Genomic DNA, 17,656 nt, shown 5'->3' with positions numbered 1-17,656 from the left:
GGGAGTTAAAGGTTGAGGCGGGTCTGATCCTCATTGGTTGACCTTTAGGCACCCGCAGGGACCTTGACAAGGACTTTCTTCCCAGGAAGTAGGCCTCTCCCTCCTTGCGGATCCCAAAGCTACCAGTAACTTCTATTAGTTCAGACAAGAAAAGTTTGATAACAAATTATATGTGGATATAACATTTGAGTACAGATCTATTTTTGGATATCTCAGAATATAGTTTTTTGTTTTATTTATTTATTTTTAAGATTTATGTATTTATTTGAAAGAATTAGAGAGGTCTTCCATCCCTTGTTCACTTCCTAAATGGCAGCAATGGCCAGAGCTGGACTGATCTGAAGCCAAGAGCCAGGAGCTTCTTCTGGGTCTCCCATGTGGGTGCAGGGGCCCAAGGACCTAGGTCATTTTCCACTGCTTTCCCAGGCCATAACAGAGAGCTGGATTGGATGTTGAGCAGCTGGGAGTTGAACCGGCACCCATATGGGATACTGGCACTGCAGGCGGTGGCTTTACCCACTAAGCCACAGCTCAGGCCCCAGAATATGGGTTTTAATATCAATTGCATACAAAACTAGTAAGTATATATGTGGACTTTGATTTTGTCTTACATTTTTATTTTTAAAATTTTTATTTTTTTTTTAGTGCAAGCAAGCGAGCTTCCATCCTCTGGTTCACTCCCCAAATGCCTGCAACAGCTGTGGTTTGGCCAGGCCAAAATAGAGCCTGGAATTCAGTCCAAGTTTCCCAGATGAGTGTCAGGGACCCAAGTACTGGAGCCATCTCTTAGTGTTTTCCAGATCGTTCATTAGCACAAAGCTGGAATCAGGAGTAGAGCAGGGAGTCTAACCCAGGCACTTTGATATGGGATACAGATGTCCCAGGCTTCATCTTTTAATTAAAAAAAATTATTTGAAAGGCAAAGTGTCAGAGGGAATTGGTGGGGAAGGGGTGATAGTTCATCTTGCTGGTTCATTTCCCAAAGGGCCACAACAGCTTGGGCTGGGCCAGGCTGAAGCCAGGAGCCAGGAACTCCATCCCGGCCTCCCACATGGGTGGAAGGGACGCAAGCACTCAGGCCATTTTCTGTTGCTTTTCCAGGCTAGCAGGGAGCTGGACCTGGAAGTAGAGCAGCTAGGACCCAAACTGGCACTCCTAAGGGATGCCAGAGTCTCAAGTGGTGGCTTAACTCCTTAGGCCACGCCACCAGTCCCTGGGCCATCTTTCACTGCCTCCCTAAGCACATTAACAGGACCTGGAGCTGAAGCATGAAGCAGCCAATACTCCAACCTGTACTCCATTGTGGGATGCAGGCATTGCATGCAGTAGCCTGTCCTGTTGCACCCCAATGCCAGCCTCTCAAGCTTTTCTTAACTGCTAGGCTAAATGCCTGCCCCTTGTCTTACATTTTTAAAAGTTTGTAAAGAAAGATTGTCTTCATTCAATCAGCCAATAGTTACTACTATGTACCAGATCAGATCCCTTTCCTGGTCAATGAGGATGTAATAGTGAGGGAGACCCACAAAATCCTAGTCCTCTTACATCTTCTTTAATACATATTCAATAATAAAGAATTTAATGTTATAAAATACACCAAGGTCTTTTTATTTACTTTTTAATAGTAGCAGCACTAGGGCCAGCACTGTGGCACATCAGGTTAAGCTGCCATTGGCATCCCATATCAGAGTGCTTGTTCAAGTTTCATCTGCTCTACTTCTGATCCAGTTCCTTGTTAATGCTCCTGGGAAAGGAACTGAAGATGGCCGAGTACTTGGGCCCATGACGCCCACATGGAAGACCCAGATGGAGTTCTTGACTTAAATCTAGCCCAGCCCTAGCTATTGTGGCCATCTGGGGAGTGAGCTAGTAAATGGACAGACTCACACCCATACTTTCTCTCTCCCCTTCCGCACTGCATCACTCTGCCTTCTAAATAAATAAATACATCTTTTAAAAAAGCAACTCCTCATATTATTGCCCACATACTACGTGCTAGGTATAAAAATATTATTGCTTTTTTTTTTTTTTTTTTGACAGGCAGAGTGGACAGTGAGAGAGAGAGACAGAGAGAGAAAGGTCTTCCTTTGCCGTTGGTTCACCCTCCAATGGCCGCCGCTGCAGCCGGTGCACCGCGCTGATCCGATGGCAGGAGCCAGGAGCCAGGTGCTTTTCCTGGTCTCCCATGGGGTGCAGGGCCCAAGCACCTGGGCCATCCTCCACTGCACTCCCTGGCCATAGCAGAGAGCTGGCCTGGAAGAGGGGCAACCAGGACAGAATCCGGCGCCCCAACCAGGACTAGAACCCGGTGTGCCGGCGCCGCAAGGTGGAGGATTAGCCTATTGAGCCATGGCGCCGGCAAAAATATTATTGCTTTAGAAACGTGCCAACCTAGTAGGATTAGCCTGCCTTCTGACCTGCACCAAAGCCATGTACCTCACTGTACTCTTACCTGTATATCTGCTCAGTGGCACACTCTAGGGACCAAACACACATTTGCTGAATGTATAAATGAATGACTTATTGGTAAAAGTTGGTTGTTTCAATGACAAAGTCATTCAGAGGAATTTTTTTTTTTTTTTTTTGACAGGCAGAGTGGACAGTGAGAGAGAGAGACAGAGAGAAAGGTCTTCCTTTTGCCGTTGGTTCACCCTCCAATGGCCGCCGCACCGCGCTGATCCGAAGTCAGGAGCCAGGTGCTTCTCCTGGTCTCCCATGGGGTGCAGGGCCCAAGCACTTGGGCCATCCTCCACTGCACTCCCTGGCCACAGCAGAGAGCTGGCCTGGAAGAGGGGCAACCGGGACAGAATCTGGCGCCCCGACCGGGACCAGAACCTGGTGTGCCGGCACCGCTAGGCGGAGGATTAGCCTATTGAGCCACGGCGCCAGCTGATTCAGAAGAATCTTATACCTTTAAGTGTCATTGTTTGTAACCAATTTTAGTAAGATTTCCCATGTTAGAGATTAAGGACTGATGTGCACTCCTGAAACTTATTGTTGAGTTTGAGATACTAAGTTACTAAGTTACATGGAAGGAGGACTCATTATCTGCATATCCCTGCTGCTCTTCTGCCCATGGAGACCAAATTAGAGCTCAGAAGGTTTGCTGGCTGAGCAGTAATGATTTCCATCTGGAAAGAAATTGCATGCAGTTTCTCCATGACCTTTTACAATTCTTTTAGGTATTGCTGGATGCTGTGCCAAGACAACAGTTGCTCCTTTGGATCGAGTAAAAGTTCTGTTACAAGCTCATAATCACCACTACAAGCATTTAGGTAAGTTAATAGATGTTAAAGATAAAAATGAATGAAAATGTTGTCCACCTGACAGTTTGGTTTTCAGATGTGATTTATAGTGGAAAGATGACACAAAAGGGAATTCAGGTTTGGGGGTAAATTTTGCAAAGAGTTTTCCATTCTAATCATTGCATTTGCAATAGTGGTTATATACATATTATTATAGGGTACTGATTTTTTTCAAGCCAAAATCTTGGAATCGTTGAAGTATTATTTGTTTATTGGGATGAATGAGTCACATACTTCACAGACACCTTTAATTGCTTAGCCTAGTTTTTAAATCTAGTGGTAGAGACAAGGTTTGGTCATCATAAACCTGAAATAATTACTCCTTTAAGCACTGAAACAAGCTTTTTAGAAATCTTAGTGTGAGAAGTATCCAATATAATTAGTATATATGAGTGAACTTGCTCATTAACAAACATTAAAAAACTTCCATTTAATTAACATGGGCTGTAATAATTTATCATGGAGGGAGTTGGTTGTTTCAATAAAAAAGTTATCATTCTTAGCTTGAGGATTGATCACCATCATTAAAGACCAGAGAGTTCCTGACCAACTGACTACAGAGGAAACAAATCCTGGGAAAGAACTTACCTAAGATAGAAATTCAGGAAAGGTTGGTCAAAATTTATATATATATATATTAAAGACTTTTATTACTTATTTGAAAGATAGTTACAGAGAGAAGACAGAGAGAAAGGTCTTCCATCCACTGGTTCACTCCCTAAAAGGCCATAACAGCAGAAGCTGAGTCGATCTGAAGCCATGAGCCAGGAGCTTCTCTGGGTCTACCATGTGGGTGCAGCAGCCCAAGGACTTGGGCCATCCTTCCCAGGCCATAGCAGAGAGCTGGATTGGAAGAGGAGCAGCTGGGACGTGAGCTGGTATATGGGATGCTGGCACCACAGGTGGAGGCGTAGCTCACTATGCCACATCTCCAGCCACAGTCAAAATTTGTATTATTACCACACCAGGCATAATCTTTGTATTTGGATTCAAAACCCACTTTGTTGTGGTAAGACAATTGGATTTCATATTATTTATTTATTTTTACAGATTTTTTTTATTTGAAAGTTAGAATGACAGGATAGAGAGAGAGAGAAGAGGGGACGGAATGGAAGGGGAAGAGAGGAGAGGAGAAAGCTTGGGGGGTGGGAAAGATCTTTCTGCTTGTTCATTCCCCACATGGCTGCATTAGCCAGGCCTGGCCCCAAGCCAGGAGCCAGAAACTCCCTCCAAATATCCTGTTTGCTTGGCAGGGACCCAAATACTTGAGTCATCATCTGTTGCCTGCCAGGATGCATTTAGTAGGAAGCTGGATCAGGAGTAGCCAGGACTGTCACCTGCACTCCGACAGATATAATATGGGTGTCCCAAGCAGCAGTGCTACAATGCCTGCCCTTAAAAGAATGTTTTCAGTTTTTTGGGAGGACAGTTTGGCAGTCTGCATCAAGAGTCTTGAAACGTATGTACTTTTTTTTTTTTTTTTTTTTTTTAGATTTTGTTTATTTATTTGAGTGGTAGAGTTATAGACAGAGGGAGAGATAGAAAGGCCTTCCATCCCCTGGTTCACTCCCCAAATAGCTGCAACAGCCAGAGTTGGGCCAGTCTGAAGCCAGGAACCAGGAACTTCTTTTGGATCTCCCATGTGAGTGCAGGGGCCCAAGCACTTGGGCTATCTTTCATTGCTTTCCCAGGCCACAAGCAGAGAGATAGATCTGAAGAGGAGCAGCTGGGACTTGAACTGGTGCCCATATCGGATGCTGGCTCTGTGGGCAAGGTTTAGCCTGCTATGCCACAGCACTGGCCCTGTGTATATACTCTTTTACTTTGTGATTCCAGTTCTAGGAAGTTATTTCAAATAAGTAATCAAAAATGTGTCAAAGATTATATGAAATGATCGAAGCATTATTTGTGTTAATGAGGAAAAAAATCTAAGCAAGCAGAAATATTCAACAATAGGAAATTGGCTAAATAAGTCTTGATTTGTCCATGTCATAGACTATTTTTACAATCATAAATTAGAATTGGGGGGCACTGGCCAGCACCACGGCTCACTTGGCTAATCCTCTGCCTGCCTCCGTTCTAGTCCCGGTTGGGGCGCCGGATTCTGTCCTGGTTGCTCCTCTTCCAGGCCAGCTCTCTGCTGTGGCCTGGGAAGACAGTGGAGGATGGCCCAAGTGCTTGGGCCCTGCACCCCATGGGAGACCAGGAGAAGCACCTGGCTCCTGGCTTCGGATTGGTGCAATGCACCGGCTGTAGTGGCCATTTGGGGGGGTGAACCAACGGAAAAAGGAAGACCTTTCTCTCTGTCTGTCTCTCTTTCTAACTCTGCCTGTCAAAAAAAAAAAAAAAAAAAAAGTGGGGGGCACTGGGAGTGCTGACATCCCATATGGGCACCTATTCCAGTCCTGGCTGCTCCACTTCCCGTCTCGCTCCCTGCTGTTGTGCTTAGGAGGGTAGCAAAGCATGGCCCATGTGCTTGGGCCCCTGCACCCGCATGGGAGACCCAGATGAGGCCCCTGGCTCCTGGCTTTCACCTGACCCAGCCCTAGCTGCTGTGGCCATTTGAGGAGTGAACCAGTGGATGAAAGATCTCTCTCTCCCTCTGTCTCTCTCTGTAACTCTGACTTTCAACTAATAAGTAAATAAATCTTAAAAAAATTATAATTGGGGAACAGTGTTAGTAATCCATTAGTTTGGGGCTAGTGCTGTGGCCTAGCTGGTAGAGCCACCACCTGCAGTGCCAGCATCCCATAGGGGCGCCAGTTCGAGACCCAGCTGCTCCACTTCTGATCCAGCTCTCTGCTGTGGCCTGGGAAAGCAGCAGAAGATGGCCCAAGTCCTTAGGCCCCTGCATCCACGTGGGAGACCCGGAAGAAGCTCCTGGCTCCTGGCTTCGGATCAGCGCAGCTCCAGCCATTGCAGCCAATTGGGGAGTGAACCAGTGGATGGAGGACCTCTCTCTCTCTCTGCCTCTCCTTGTTTCTCTGTGTAACTTCTGACTTCCAAATAAATAAATAAATCTTTAAAAAAAGAAAACCCATGAGTTAAATGAAGGAAGAGTATTGCAAAATGGTTTAATCATAGTGTATTTCACATAATTTTATATAAATTATAATTATATAAGTTTATATAAACATTTGCTTAGGCCACAGATTGTAAAGACAAACATTAACACTTAATAGTTAGTATTGCATAGTGGGGCCGGCAACGCGGCTCAGTAGGCTAATCCTCCTCCTTGAGGCACTGGCACATCGGGTTCTAGTCCCGGTCGCGGCACCGGATTCTGTCCCGGTTGCCCCTCTTCCAGGCCAGCTCTCTGCTGTGGCCCGGGAGTGCAGTGGAGGATGGCCCAAGTGCTTGGGCCCTGCACCCCATGGGAGACCAGGAGAAGTACCTGGCTCCTGACTTTGGATCAGCACGGTGCGCCGGCCGCAGCGGCCATTGGAGGGTGAACCAACGGCAAAGGAAGACCTTTCTCTCTCTCTCTCTCTCTCTCTCTCACTGTCCACTCTGCCTGTCAAAAAAAAAAAAAAGTATTGCATGGTGGGATTATAGAAAATTGTTTCTTCCAAGCCCATTTGTAATACATTTTGAACATACATTACTTTTTCACTTAGGAAGGGAAAAAATTTAAAAGAAAATGAACGTGGATAGAGGCCAAGGGAGAAATTAGGTTTGGGCAACTAACGCATCCCATGCCAATGCTTTACAGTTTCTCACCTCAGCAGGTAGGAAAGCTATGTGCAGTGCATGATCTCTGCAGCACTGCTGCACAGAAGATTGTAGCATGGTGAATAGTTGTCAGTTATTTTTCTGGGGCTGGCGCTGTGGCATAGTGGGTAAAGCCACTGCCTGCAGTGCCAGCATCCCATATGGGTGCCAGTTCGAGTCCCAGCTGCTCCACTTCCTATCCAGTTCTCTGCTATGGCCTGAGAAAGCATAGGAGGATGGCTCAAGTCCTTGGGCCCCTGCACCCATGTGGGAGACCCGGAGGAAGCTCCTGGCTTTGGATCGGTGCAGCTCCGGCCATTGCTGCCAATTTGGGTGTGAACCAGCGGATCTTAAAATCTAATTAGGGGGCCAGTGCTGTGGCACACTAGGTTAATCCTCGCCTGCAGTGCCGACATCCCATATGGGCGCAGGTTCTAGTCCCAGTTGCTCCTCTTCCTGTCCAGCTCTCTGCTGTGGCCTGGGATAGCAGTGGAAGATGGCCCAAGTGCTTGGGCCCCTGCACCTGCATGGGAGACCAGGAGGAAGCACCTGGCTCCTGGCTCTGGATCGGAGCAGCTCTGGCCTTGTGGCCATTTGGGGAGTGAACCAATGTAAGGAAGACCTTTCTGTCTGTCTCTCTCTCACTGTCTGTAACTCTACCTATCAAAAAAATAAATAAAATCTTTTTGGAAAAAAAAAAAAATCTGGGGTTGGCGCTGTGGCACACTAGGTTAATCCTCTGTGTGCAGTGCCGGCATCCCATATGGGTACCAGTTCTAGTCCTGGTTGCTCCTCTTCCAATCTAGCTCTCTGCTATGGCCTGGGAAAGCAGTAGAAGATGACCCAAGTGCTTGGGCCCCTGTACCCATGTGGGAGACCTGGAAGAAGCTCCTGGCCCCTGGCTTCAGATCGGCACAGCTCCGGCCATTGCGGCCACTTGGAGAGCAAACCAATGGAAGGAAGACCTTTCTCTCTCTCTTTCTCTCTCTCTCTCTCTCTCTCACTGTCGGTAACTCTGCTTGCCAAATAAATAAATCTTAAAAAAATCTAATTAGAAAATAATTCTTTTAAATATTTCTTTATTTATTGGAAAGTCAGAGTTACAGAGAGAGAGAAGGAAAGGCAAAGAGAGAGAAAGGTCTTCCATCTGCTGGTTCACTCCCCAATTGCCTGCAATGGCCGGAGCTGTGCCGATCCAAAGCCAGGAGCCAGGAGCTTCTTCCGGGTCTCCCATGCGGGTGCAGGGGCCCAAGGGCCTTGGCCATCCTCCACTGCCCTCCCGGGCCACAGCAGAAAGCTGGATAGGAAGTAGAGCAGCCAGGACCCGAACCAGTGCCCACATGGGATATCGGCACTGCAGGCTGGCGGCCTTACCTGCTATGCCACAGCGCCAACCCCTCTAATTAGATTTTTAAAGTGTCATTTTTCTTAATTCCAATGGATATTTATCCTGTATGTTAATAATAGGTCATTTTCTTGTCAATGTTTTTAATATTAAGGAAGTCTATACTTAAAATTGAAAGAAAAAAAAACAAACTACGACTATTTCTATATCCACCAGTGAGTGCTGTATCTTCCTATAGTGTCCTGCTTGTGTATAGAAAGAATCAGATGCTTGTGTATAGAAGAATCAGAATTTAAGAGATTACAAAAAAGCTGGAAAGGAAGGAATTGATACTCATCTGTTGTGTAAATTGATGGTGAAAAGGGCGTGAATACCAGTATCAGAGGGCGTTTACAGTGACCCAGCATCTGAATGCCTGAACAGGATTGTTTCATTCCTTTAACCTCCTCTCCATGCTCATGTGTGTTGTTTTGTTTCCTAATTTGTAAACGTTAGACTACATATTCACATTAGATTTCACGCTCTGTGGGCTGCTGTGCTACAGGCTACAGTGTATCCAGGCATCCAGAATTTGAAATAGAATTCTTTTAGTGCATCAGTGAACTTTTGGCAGAGTATTTGGAGTGTTATGTATCTTTAAAATATACAAACAACAAAAAAAGCTTTGATGGCTTTTAATTTTATATTTAAAATATTTTTGGATATTTTATTCTTTGTTTTGTTTTTGTTTTTGTTTTTGTTTTTGACAGGCAGAGTGGACAGTGAGAGAGAGAGACAGAGAGAAAGGTTTTCCTTTGCCATTGGTTCACCCTCCAATGGCCGCCGCGGCCGGCGCACCGCGCTGATCCGATGGCAGGAGCCAGGATCCAGGTGCTTTTCCTGGTCTCCCATGGGGTGCAGGGCCCAAGCACCTGGGCCATCCTCCACTGCACTCCCTGGCCACAGCAGAGAGCTGGCCTGGAAGAGGGGCAACCGGGACAGAATCCGGCGCCCCGACCGGGACTAGAACCTGGTGTGCCGGCGCCGCTAGGCGGAGGATTAGCCTAGTGAGCCGCGGCGCCGGCCTGGATATTTTATTCTAGGTATTTCCCTTCTTATATGTCTGATAGTTCTTAGAAGTTTGCTTTTTTATTTATTTTGAAAGTCAGAGTTAGAGAAATCTATCCTCAGCATCACTCCCCAGATGGCTGCAATGGCCAGTACTGGGCCAGGGTGAAGCCAGGAGCTTTACCTAGGTCTCCCATATGGTGGCACAGGCCTAAATAGTTGGGCCATCTTCTGTTTCTTTTCCCAGACCATTAGCAAGGAGTTGGATTGGAGGTGGAGCAGCCTGGACTCAAACTGGTGCTGCTTGCAATGCCAGTGTTGCAGGTGGCACATTACCCGCTATGCCACAACACCTGTCCCAAAAGTTTACTTTTTCTTTTAAAATTCATTTTAATTTATTTGAAATCTAGAGAGAGATGTTTTCATCCACTGATTGGATGTTGCAGGCATTTGAATATGAATATGCCTGCAGCATCCACCTCTGGGTTAGATCAAAACCAGAAGCCCAGGACTCAGTCTGAGTCTTATAGATGGGTGCCAGGAATTCAGCTACTTAAGCACTACCTGCCACTTCCTAGGGTGTATACTAGTAAGAAACTGGATTCTGAAACTGAGCTCTGACTGGAACCCAGGTGCTCCAATATGGCAGCATCCTGAGTTTAGTCTTTTTTTTTTTTTTTAAGATTTATTTTATTTATTTGAAAGATAGAGTTACAGAGAGAAGTAGAGACAGAGAGGTCTTCCATCCTCCGGTTCACTCCCCAGATGGCTGCAACGGCTGGAGCTGTGCTGATCCGAAGCCAGGAGCCAGGAGCTTCTTCTGGGTCTCCCACATGGGTGTAGGTGCCCAAGGACTTGGGCCATCTTCTGCTGCTTTCCCAGGCCATAGCAGAGAGCTGGATTGGAAGTGGAGCAGTCAGGAGTAGAACCAGCGCCCATATGGGATGCCGGCACTGCAGGCCAGGGCTTTAACCCACTGCGCCACAGCACCAACCTCCCAAATGTAGTCTTAAACACTGTGCCAAACTCCTGCCCCCACATTTTTTTTTTAAACATGACTTTTTACAGTCAAATTAAAGATAAAGATACTGCTATTGAACAAACTTTACTTTTACTTTAGATGATTATTATTATTATTATTATTTGGGAGGCAGAGTTAGAGAGAGAGAGGGAGAGGGAGGGAGGGAGAGAAGGAGAGAAAGAGAGAAAGAGGTCCTCCATTTGCTGGTTCACTTCCCAAATGGCCACAATGGCCAGGACTGGACCAGTCTAGTGCCTGGAGCCGGGAGGTTCTTCCAGGTCTCCCATGTGGGTACAGGAGCCAAGCACTTGGGCCATCTTCTGCTGCTTTTCCCAGGCCACTAGCAAGGAGCAGTGGGACTTGAATCAGTGTTCATATGGGATTCTGGCACTGTAGCCGGCAGCTTAACCTGCTACAGTTTAACCAGCCATAATGCTGGCCCCCTTAGATTCTTTCTAAAAATTTGTTCTGTTATTTCCAAGGAAGCAAAAACTGTTTGTTACTTCAAATCAAAAATTATTGTGGCACAACATTATTGTGGTATAGTGGGTTAAGCCACCATTGCAAGCTTAACATATGAGTACCAGTTCCTGTCCTGGCTGTTCCACTTGTAATCCAGCTCCTCATTAATGCACCTGGTAAAACAGGAGAAGATGGCTGAAGTACTTAGGCCCCTGCCACCCACATGTGAGATCTCAGATAGAGGTTCATGCTTTGGCTTTGGGCTGGTGCAGGCTCAGCCATTGCTGCCATTTGGGATTGAACCAGTGGATGGAAGATCTCTCTCTCTCTCTTTCTCTCCTTCTTTCTAACTTTTTTTTTTTTTTTTTTTTTTTTTTTTTTTTTTTGACAGGCAGAGTTAGATAGTGAGAGAGAGAGAAAGGTCTTCCTTCCGTTGGTTCACTCCCAAATGGCCGCCACGGGCATTGTGCTGCGCTAATCCGAAGCCAGGAGCCAGGTGCTCCCTCCTGGTCTCCCATGCAGGTGCAGGGCCCAAGTACTTGGGCCATCCTCCACTGCACTCCCGGGCCACAGCAGAGAGCTGGATTGGAAGAGGAGCAACCAGGAGAGAACATGGCTCCCCGACTGGGACTAGAACCCCGGGGTGCTGGCACCGCAGGCGGAGGACTAGCCAAGTGAGCTGTGGTGCCTGCCTTTCAAATAAATAAATAAATGTATAAAAAAAAATTTGTGACCAAATGAAAATGATGAAATATATTTAAAATTTCTACTTCCTCCAATTTGTACTCTTAGTGTAAAGAACTTTTCCTGAAACATATTGAAAATCTTTTTAGACTTATTTAGCTTTTTGCAACCAAATGTGATATAAAAATGAGTAGGGCAGTCATAATAGAATTATTTTAAAACCTTTATTTTTAATATTATTGCTTTTATACTTTATTTAATATGTAATATTTTCACAAAGTTCATAGTTCAAAAAGTATAAAAACATCTTTTTGCTGTTCTTGTGCCTTCCTTAAATTCAGTATTTTTGGCCTGCACCGCGGCTCACTAGGCTAATCCTCCGCCTGTGGCGCTGGCACCCCGGGTTCTAGTTCCGGTTGGGGCGCTGGATTCTGTCCTGGTTGCCCCTCTTCCAGGCCAGCTCTCTGCTGTGGCCCGGGAGTGCAGTGGAGGATGGCCCAGGTGCTTGGGCCCTGCACCCCATGGGAGACCAGGAGGAAGCACCTGGCTCATGGCTTTGGATCAACGCAGTGCGCTGGCCGCAGTGGCCATTGTGGGGTGAACCACCGGCAAAAGGAAGACCTTTCTCTCTCTCTCTCTCTTTTATTGTCCACTCTGCCTGTCAAATAAATAAATAAATTCAGTATTTTTACAAGTTTTTTTCATTTTCTTCCACAGCCAATGAATATAAACAAAAGCTTACATTTACATTTTGCCAAATGTTAGTTCCTTCTAATTCTGGCTTGGTAAAATAAATAAAGATATAGAGAAGGCTTACATAATAACAGGCAAGTTTGATATAATTGATACACAGGGAACTTCCCACCCTGCTATGAAAACACATTCTTTTCAAATATCCTCATAATACTTGGAGAAGTTGGCTCAGTGTTATGCCATGAATAAATTCTTCATCCATTTCCTAAGTAAAAATAGTATAGATTGTAGGCTGAAGAAGGAAAATGGTGTGATTATTTTCACAGCTATTTAAAAGTTGGGAAGATATAACATCCATTCTTTGTCCATTTATTTGGCATTGCCTATTATTTTGTGTTAGGTGAGATTTTTGTAAAAAATGATTAAATATGGTCTTTTTAAAAAAATTTATTTGAAAGTCAGAGTTACACAGAGAGAGGAGAGGCAGAGAGAAAAGACTTCCATCCGATGGTTCACTCCCCAGATGGCTGCAAGGGCTGGAGCTGTGCCGATCCAAAGCCAGGAGCCAGGAGCTTCTTCCCGGTCTCCCACGTGGGTGCAGGGGCCCAAGGACTTGGGCCATCTTCTACTGCTTTCCCAGGCTATATCAGAGAGCTGGACAGGAAGTGGAGCAGCCGGGTCTCGAACTGGCACTCATATGGGATGCTGGAGCTTCAGGCCAGGGTGTTGACCCACTGTGCCACAGCGCTGGCCCCTAAATATGGTCTTTTAACGCAATTTAAGGGATTTTTGGCTTAGAAGAGAAATTTAAGGTGTTTGTGGATGCCAGCACTGCTGGTGGTGGTTTAGCCCATTGGGTCACAACATCAGCCACACACTATGTTATATTCTCTTTTGTTAATTGAAAATTGTATTTATTTAGTTTTTAATTTTAACTTTCTTCATTATTCCATTGGGAATTTATACATCAGATTCAATTTCTTTTCTTTCTTTTTTTTTTTAAGATTTATTCATTTAATTTATTTGAAAGGCAGAGTTACAGAGAGAGAGAGAGAAAGAGGTATCTGCCATCTGCTGCTGGTTCACTCCCAAAATAGCTGCAACGGGCAAAGCTGGGCTGATCCAAATCAGAAGCCAGGAACTTCTCTGGGTCCCACAGGGTACAGGGGCCCAAGCACCTGGGCTGTCTTCTGCTGCTTTCCCAGGTGCATTAGCTGGGAGTGGGATCAGAAGTGGAGCAGCCAGGATTCAAGCTGGTGCTCATATGAGATGCCTGTGGCAGTTTTACTTTCTATGCCGCAGCACGGGCCCCCAGAGCCAGTTTCAATGTTAGATTTCTTTGTCATCTAAGATCAGTACCTCTTGAATGTACAGAGTACACAGTTGATCCCCAAATCCCAAAGATTCTTTAGCTCTGATTTACTAACACTGAAAAGTCTCCCTCTTTTTCAGCTGCCCAATTAAGATGTGAACTTATTTGGCTGCACAGATGGGCGCTTTGACTGGAGTCAAACAGGGACAGGTGAAATCCTCTTCCAGCAAATGGATTGCTGCATGATCCTGCACCCAGTCACTTAGTCTTGGAATGCCCTCTCCATTTCCTTATCTGTTCAGTGGGACTAATACATCCTAGAGGTTCTTTGATCACTAAATAAAATAAATTTTAATTGCTTAAGGATAATACGGTGCTTGACTGGAGTCTTTTACTAATGTATACGTATATACACTTGGATAATGGTTTGTTTCTGAAACAGTATATGCATAAATATGTGCATATTCATATACACACAGATAGTTCTCTAAAAAATGGTGTGCTACATAGATGAATGCCTCTTGAAATTGTGCAAAACGGTGATACTTCCTGACAAATAGAAAGAGGCTATTTTCACATTTTTTGTTTTTGAAAATTGTTATTTTTTGTTTTTTAATTTTTATTAATATAAACAGAACAGATTTCATGTATTTCATAGATAAAATTCTCAGAAGTCACTATCTTATTGTCTGTTAACTGTATGTTCATATAGCCTGTACTTTCCAGCCTTCCTCTGACATTTTTGTTTCCAAGATTTCCTTTTATTGAAAATTCTATATCTATCTCACTTCTAATGATTTCTCTGAAAAAATATATATTTTTAAAGATTTGTGTATTTTATTTGAAAGACATAGAGAGAGAGAGAGACAGAGAGATCTTCCATCTGCTGGTTCACTCCCCAGATGGCTAACAGCCAGTACTGGGCCAGGCTGAAGCTAGGAGCCAGGAGCTTCTTCCAGGTCTCTCATGTGGGTGCAGGGGACAACATTTGGCCATCTTCTAGTGTTTTCCTAGGCCATTAGTAGGGAGCTGGATCAGAAGTGGATCAGGTGGGACACAAACAGGCACTCACATGGGATGCTGGTGTCACAGGTGAAGACTTTACCTGCTACACCATAACAATGGTCCTTTGAAGATTTTTTTATTTTTATTTATTTATTTATTTATTATTTTTATTTTTTGACAGGCAGAGTGGACAGTGAGAGAGAGAGACAGAGAGAAAGGTCTTCCTTTGCCGTTGGTTCACCCTCCAATGGCCGCCGCGGCCGGCGCGCTGCGGCCGGCGCACCACGCTGATCCGATGGCAGGAGCCAGGAGCCAGGTGCTTTTCCTGGTCTCCCATGGGGTGCAGGGCCCAAGCACCTGGGCCATCCTCCACTGCACTCCCGGGCCACAGCAGAGGGCTGGCCTGGAAGAGGGGCAACCGGGACAGAATCCGGCGCCCCGACCGGGACTAGAACCCGGTGTGCCGGCGCCGCTAGGTGGAGGATTAGCCTAGTGAGCCGCGGCGCCGGCCACTATTTTTTATTTTTTTGACAGGCAGAGTGGACAGTGAGAGAGAGAGACAGAGAGAAAGGTCTTCCTTTTGCCGTTGGTTCACCCTCCAATGGCCGTCACGGCCGGCGCGCTGCGGGCTGGCGCACCGCGCTGATCCGATGGCAGGAGCCAGGTGCTTTTCCTGGTCTCCCATGGGGTGCAGGGCCCAAGTACTTGGGCCATCCTCCACTGCACTCCCTGGCCACAGCAGAGAGCTGGCCTGGAAGAGGGGCAACCGGGACAGAATCCGGCACCCCGACCGGGACTAAAACCTGGTGTGCCGGCGCTGCAAGGCGGAAGATTAGCCTAGTGAGCCGTGGCGCTGGCCTGAAGATTTTTTTAAAAGATTTTTTAAAAAAATATTTGTTTATTTGAAAGAGTTACAGGAGCTGGCGCTGGGGTGTAGAGGGTAAAGCCTCCGCCTGCAGCACCAGCATCCCATATAAGCAACAATTTGAGTCTTGGCTGCTCCTCTTCCTATCCAGCTCTCTGCTATGGCCTGGGAAAGCAGTATAAGATGGCCCACGTGCTTGGGCCCCTGCACCTGCATGGGGGACCCGCTAGAAGGTCCTGAGTCCTGACTTCAGATTGGCCTAGTTGTGGCCATTGTGGCTATTTGGGGAGTGAACCAATGGATGGAAGACCTTTCTCTCTGTCTCTCTCCCTCTGTAATTCTACCTCTCAAATAACTACATAAATAAAAATCTTTAAAACAAACAAACAAAGACAGGGAGAGACATAGAGGGATCTTCCGTCCACTGGCTCACTCTCCAAGTGGCTTCAACATCCACTGCTGGGCCAGGCCAAAGCTAGAATACAGGAGTGTCATCTGGGTCTCTCATGGGGGTGGTAAGGGCCCAAGCACTTGGGCATCTTCTGCTGCTTTTCCCAGGCCATAAGCAGACAGCTGGATTGGAAGAGAAGCAGCAAGGAAATGAACTGGTACCCCCATGGGATGCCCATGTTGCACGTGGTGGCTTTACCTGCTATGCCATATCTTCAGTCCCAAGATTTTTTTTTTAATTTATTTGAAAGAGAGAAAGAGAGGGAGAGGGAGGGGAAGGGGAAGGAATTGATTTTCCACCTGCTGATTCACTCCCTACATGGTCACAATGACTGGGGCTGGTCCAGGTCAAAGCCATGAGCCTGAAATTCCATCTGGGTTTCCTTCTTGGGCATCAGGAGCCCAGATATTTGGCTTTAGAAAAAACATTGTCAGTTATTTCTATGAACAGTTGAAATTGATGTTCTAAATTTGGTTACTGTTAAATAGTTTTAAACACTTTCCTATCATTAAACAGTGGTTAGGGCTGGTGTTGTGGTGTAGCAGGTTAGGCCACCACTTAGCAATGCTGCCATCTGATGTTGGAGTGCTGCTCTGCTTCCAGTCTAGCTCTCTGCTTATGTGCCTATGAAGGCAGTGGATATTGGCCCAAGCGCTTGGACCCCTGCCACCCACATGGGAGACCCAGATGGAGTTTTGGGCTCCTGGCTTCTACCTGGATAAGCCCCAGCCATTGAGGTCATTTGGACAGTGAACCAGAGGATGGGAGAACTCTTTCTCTTTCTGTCTCTCCCTCTCTCTGTAACTTTGCCTTTCAAATAAATAAAAAATTGTAAACAGGGCTCAACCTTTGCTTCCTGATAGCAAGAGGAGGTATTAGAATATATATATATTTAAGTTTATTTACTTTTATATACTTGAAAGGCAGAGCGAGAGTGAGCAAGAGAGAGAGAGAGAGATCTTCATCCCCTGGTTTGTTCCCCTAATACCTACAACAGCCAAGGCTGGGCTGGGCCAAAGCCAGGAACCTGAAACTCCATCCAGATTTCCCATGTCGGCAGCAGGGGATCTAAGCACTTGAGCTATCGTCTGCTGCCTCTCAGGATGCATCAGCAGGAAGCTAGATCAGAAACAGAGTAGTCGGATCCGGAACTGGCACCCTGACATGGAACAGATGTGGACGTCCCAAGGAGAGGGTTAGCTGCCTGTACCACAACACTTGCTCTAAAGCCAGGAGCCAAGAGCTTCTGGGTCTCCCACGTGGGTGCAGGGGCCCAAGAACTTGGACCATCTTCTGCTGTTTTCCCACTTGCATTCACAGGAAGCTGATAGGAAGTGAAGCAGCCGAGACTTGAACTAGCACCCATATGGGACGCCAGCCTTGCAGGTGGTGGCGTTACCCTCTACGCCACACAGCACTGGTTCTTGGAATTTTCCATTTAATATTTTATGTCACACTTTACTGCTGGTCCATAAAACCTCAGGAGGTGAAACCACAAGTAAAAGAGGACTGCTGAATATAAACTTACCATCAACACATCAGTACTTTCAGTATTTAACACTTTGCTAAAGGCTTCCTTCCCAGGTTGTTGTTTTTTCTTTCCTTTTTTTAAATGACTTATTTATTTGGAAAGCAAAGTTACAGAGAAACAGGGAGAAGAGAAAAAGTGAGAGACAGGGAGAGATTTTTCCATCTGCCAGTTTACTCTCAAATGGCTGCAACAGCCAGAACTGGGTCAGGCTGAAGTGAGGAGCCAAG

The 17,656-nt window shown here is 46.0% G+C and overlaps 1 protein-coding gene and 1 long non-coding RNA gene across 2 annotated transcripts in view; both read left to right on the top strand.

The window, feature by feature from the left end:
• SLC25A16 (solute carrier family 25 member 16) overlaps positions 1–17,656 on the top strand; it is a 64,611-nt gene that overhangs the window by 11,286 nt on the left and 35,669 nt on the right. The window contains exon 2 of the mRNA XM_002718453.5: positions 3,180–3,272. Within this exon, the coding sequence (XP_002718499.1) occupies positions 3,180–3,272 (93 nt within the window). The remainder of the gene's footprint in view (positions 1–3,179; positions 3,273–17,656) is intronic.
• On the top strand, positions 11,411–13,946 carry LOC138845373 (uncharacterized). Its single transcript, XR_011382426.1, has 2 exons — positions 11,411–11,562; positions 13,718–13,946. It is a non-coding gene; the product is annotated as an uncharacterized lncRNA (long non-coding RNA).

This window comes from Oryctolagus cuniculus, chromosome 15 (assembly GCF_964237555.1).
Source record: "Oryctolagus cuniculus chromosome 15, mOryCun1.1, whole genome shotgun sequence".
In the NCBI taxonomy this organism is placed as follows: Eukaryota; Metazoa; Chordata; class Mammalia; order Lagomorpha; family Leporidae; genus Oryctolagus; species Oryctolagus cuniculus.
Note: the sequence above shows the minus strand (reverse complement) of the source record. Positions and strands in the feature narration are given on the sequence as shown.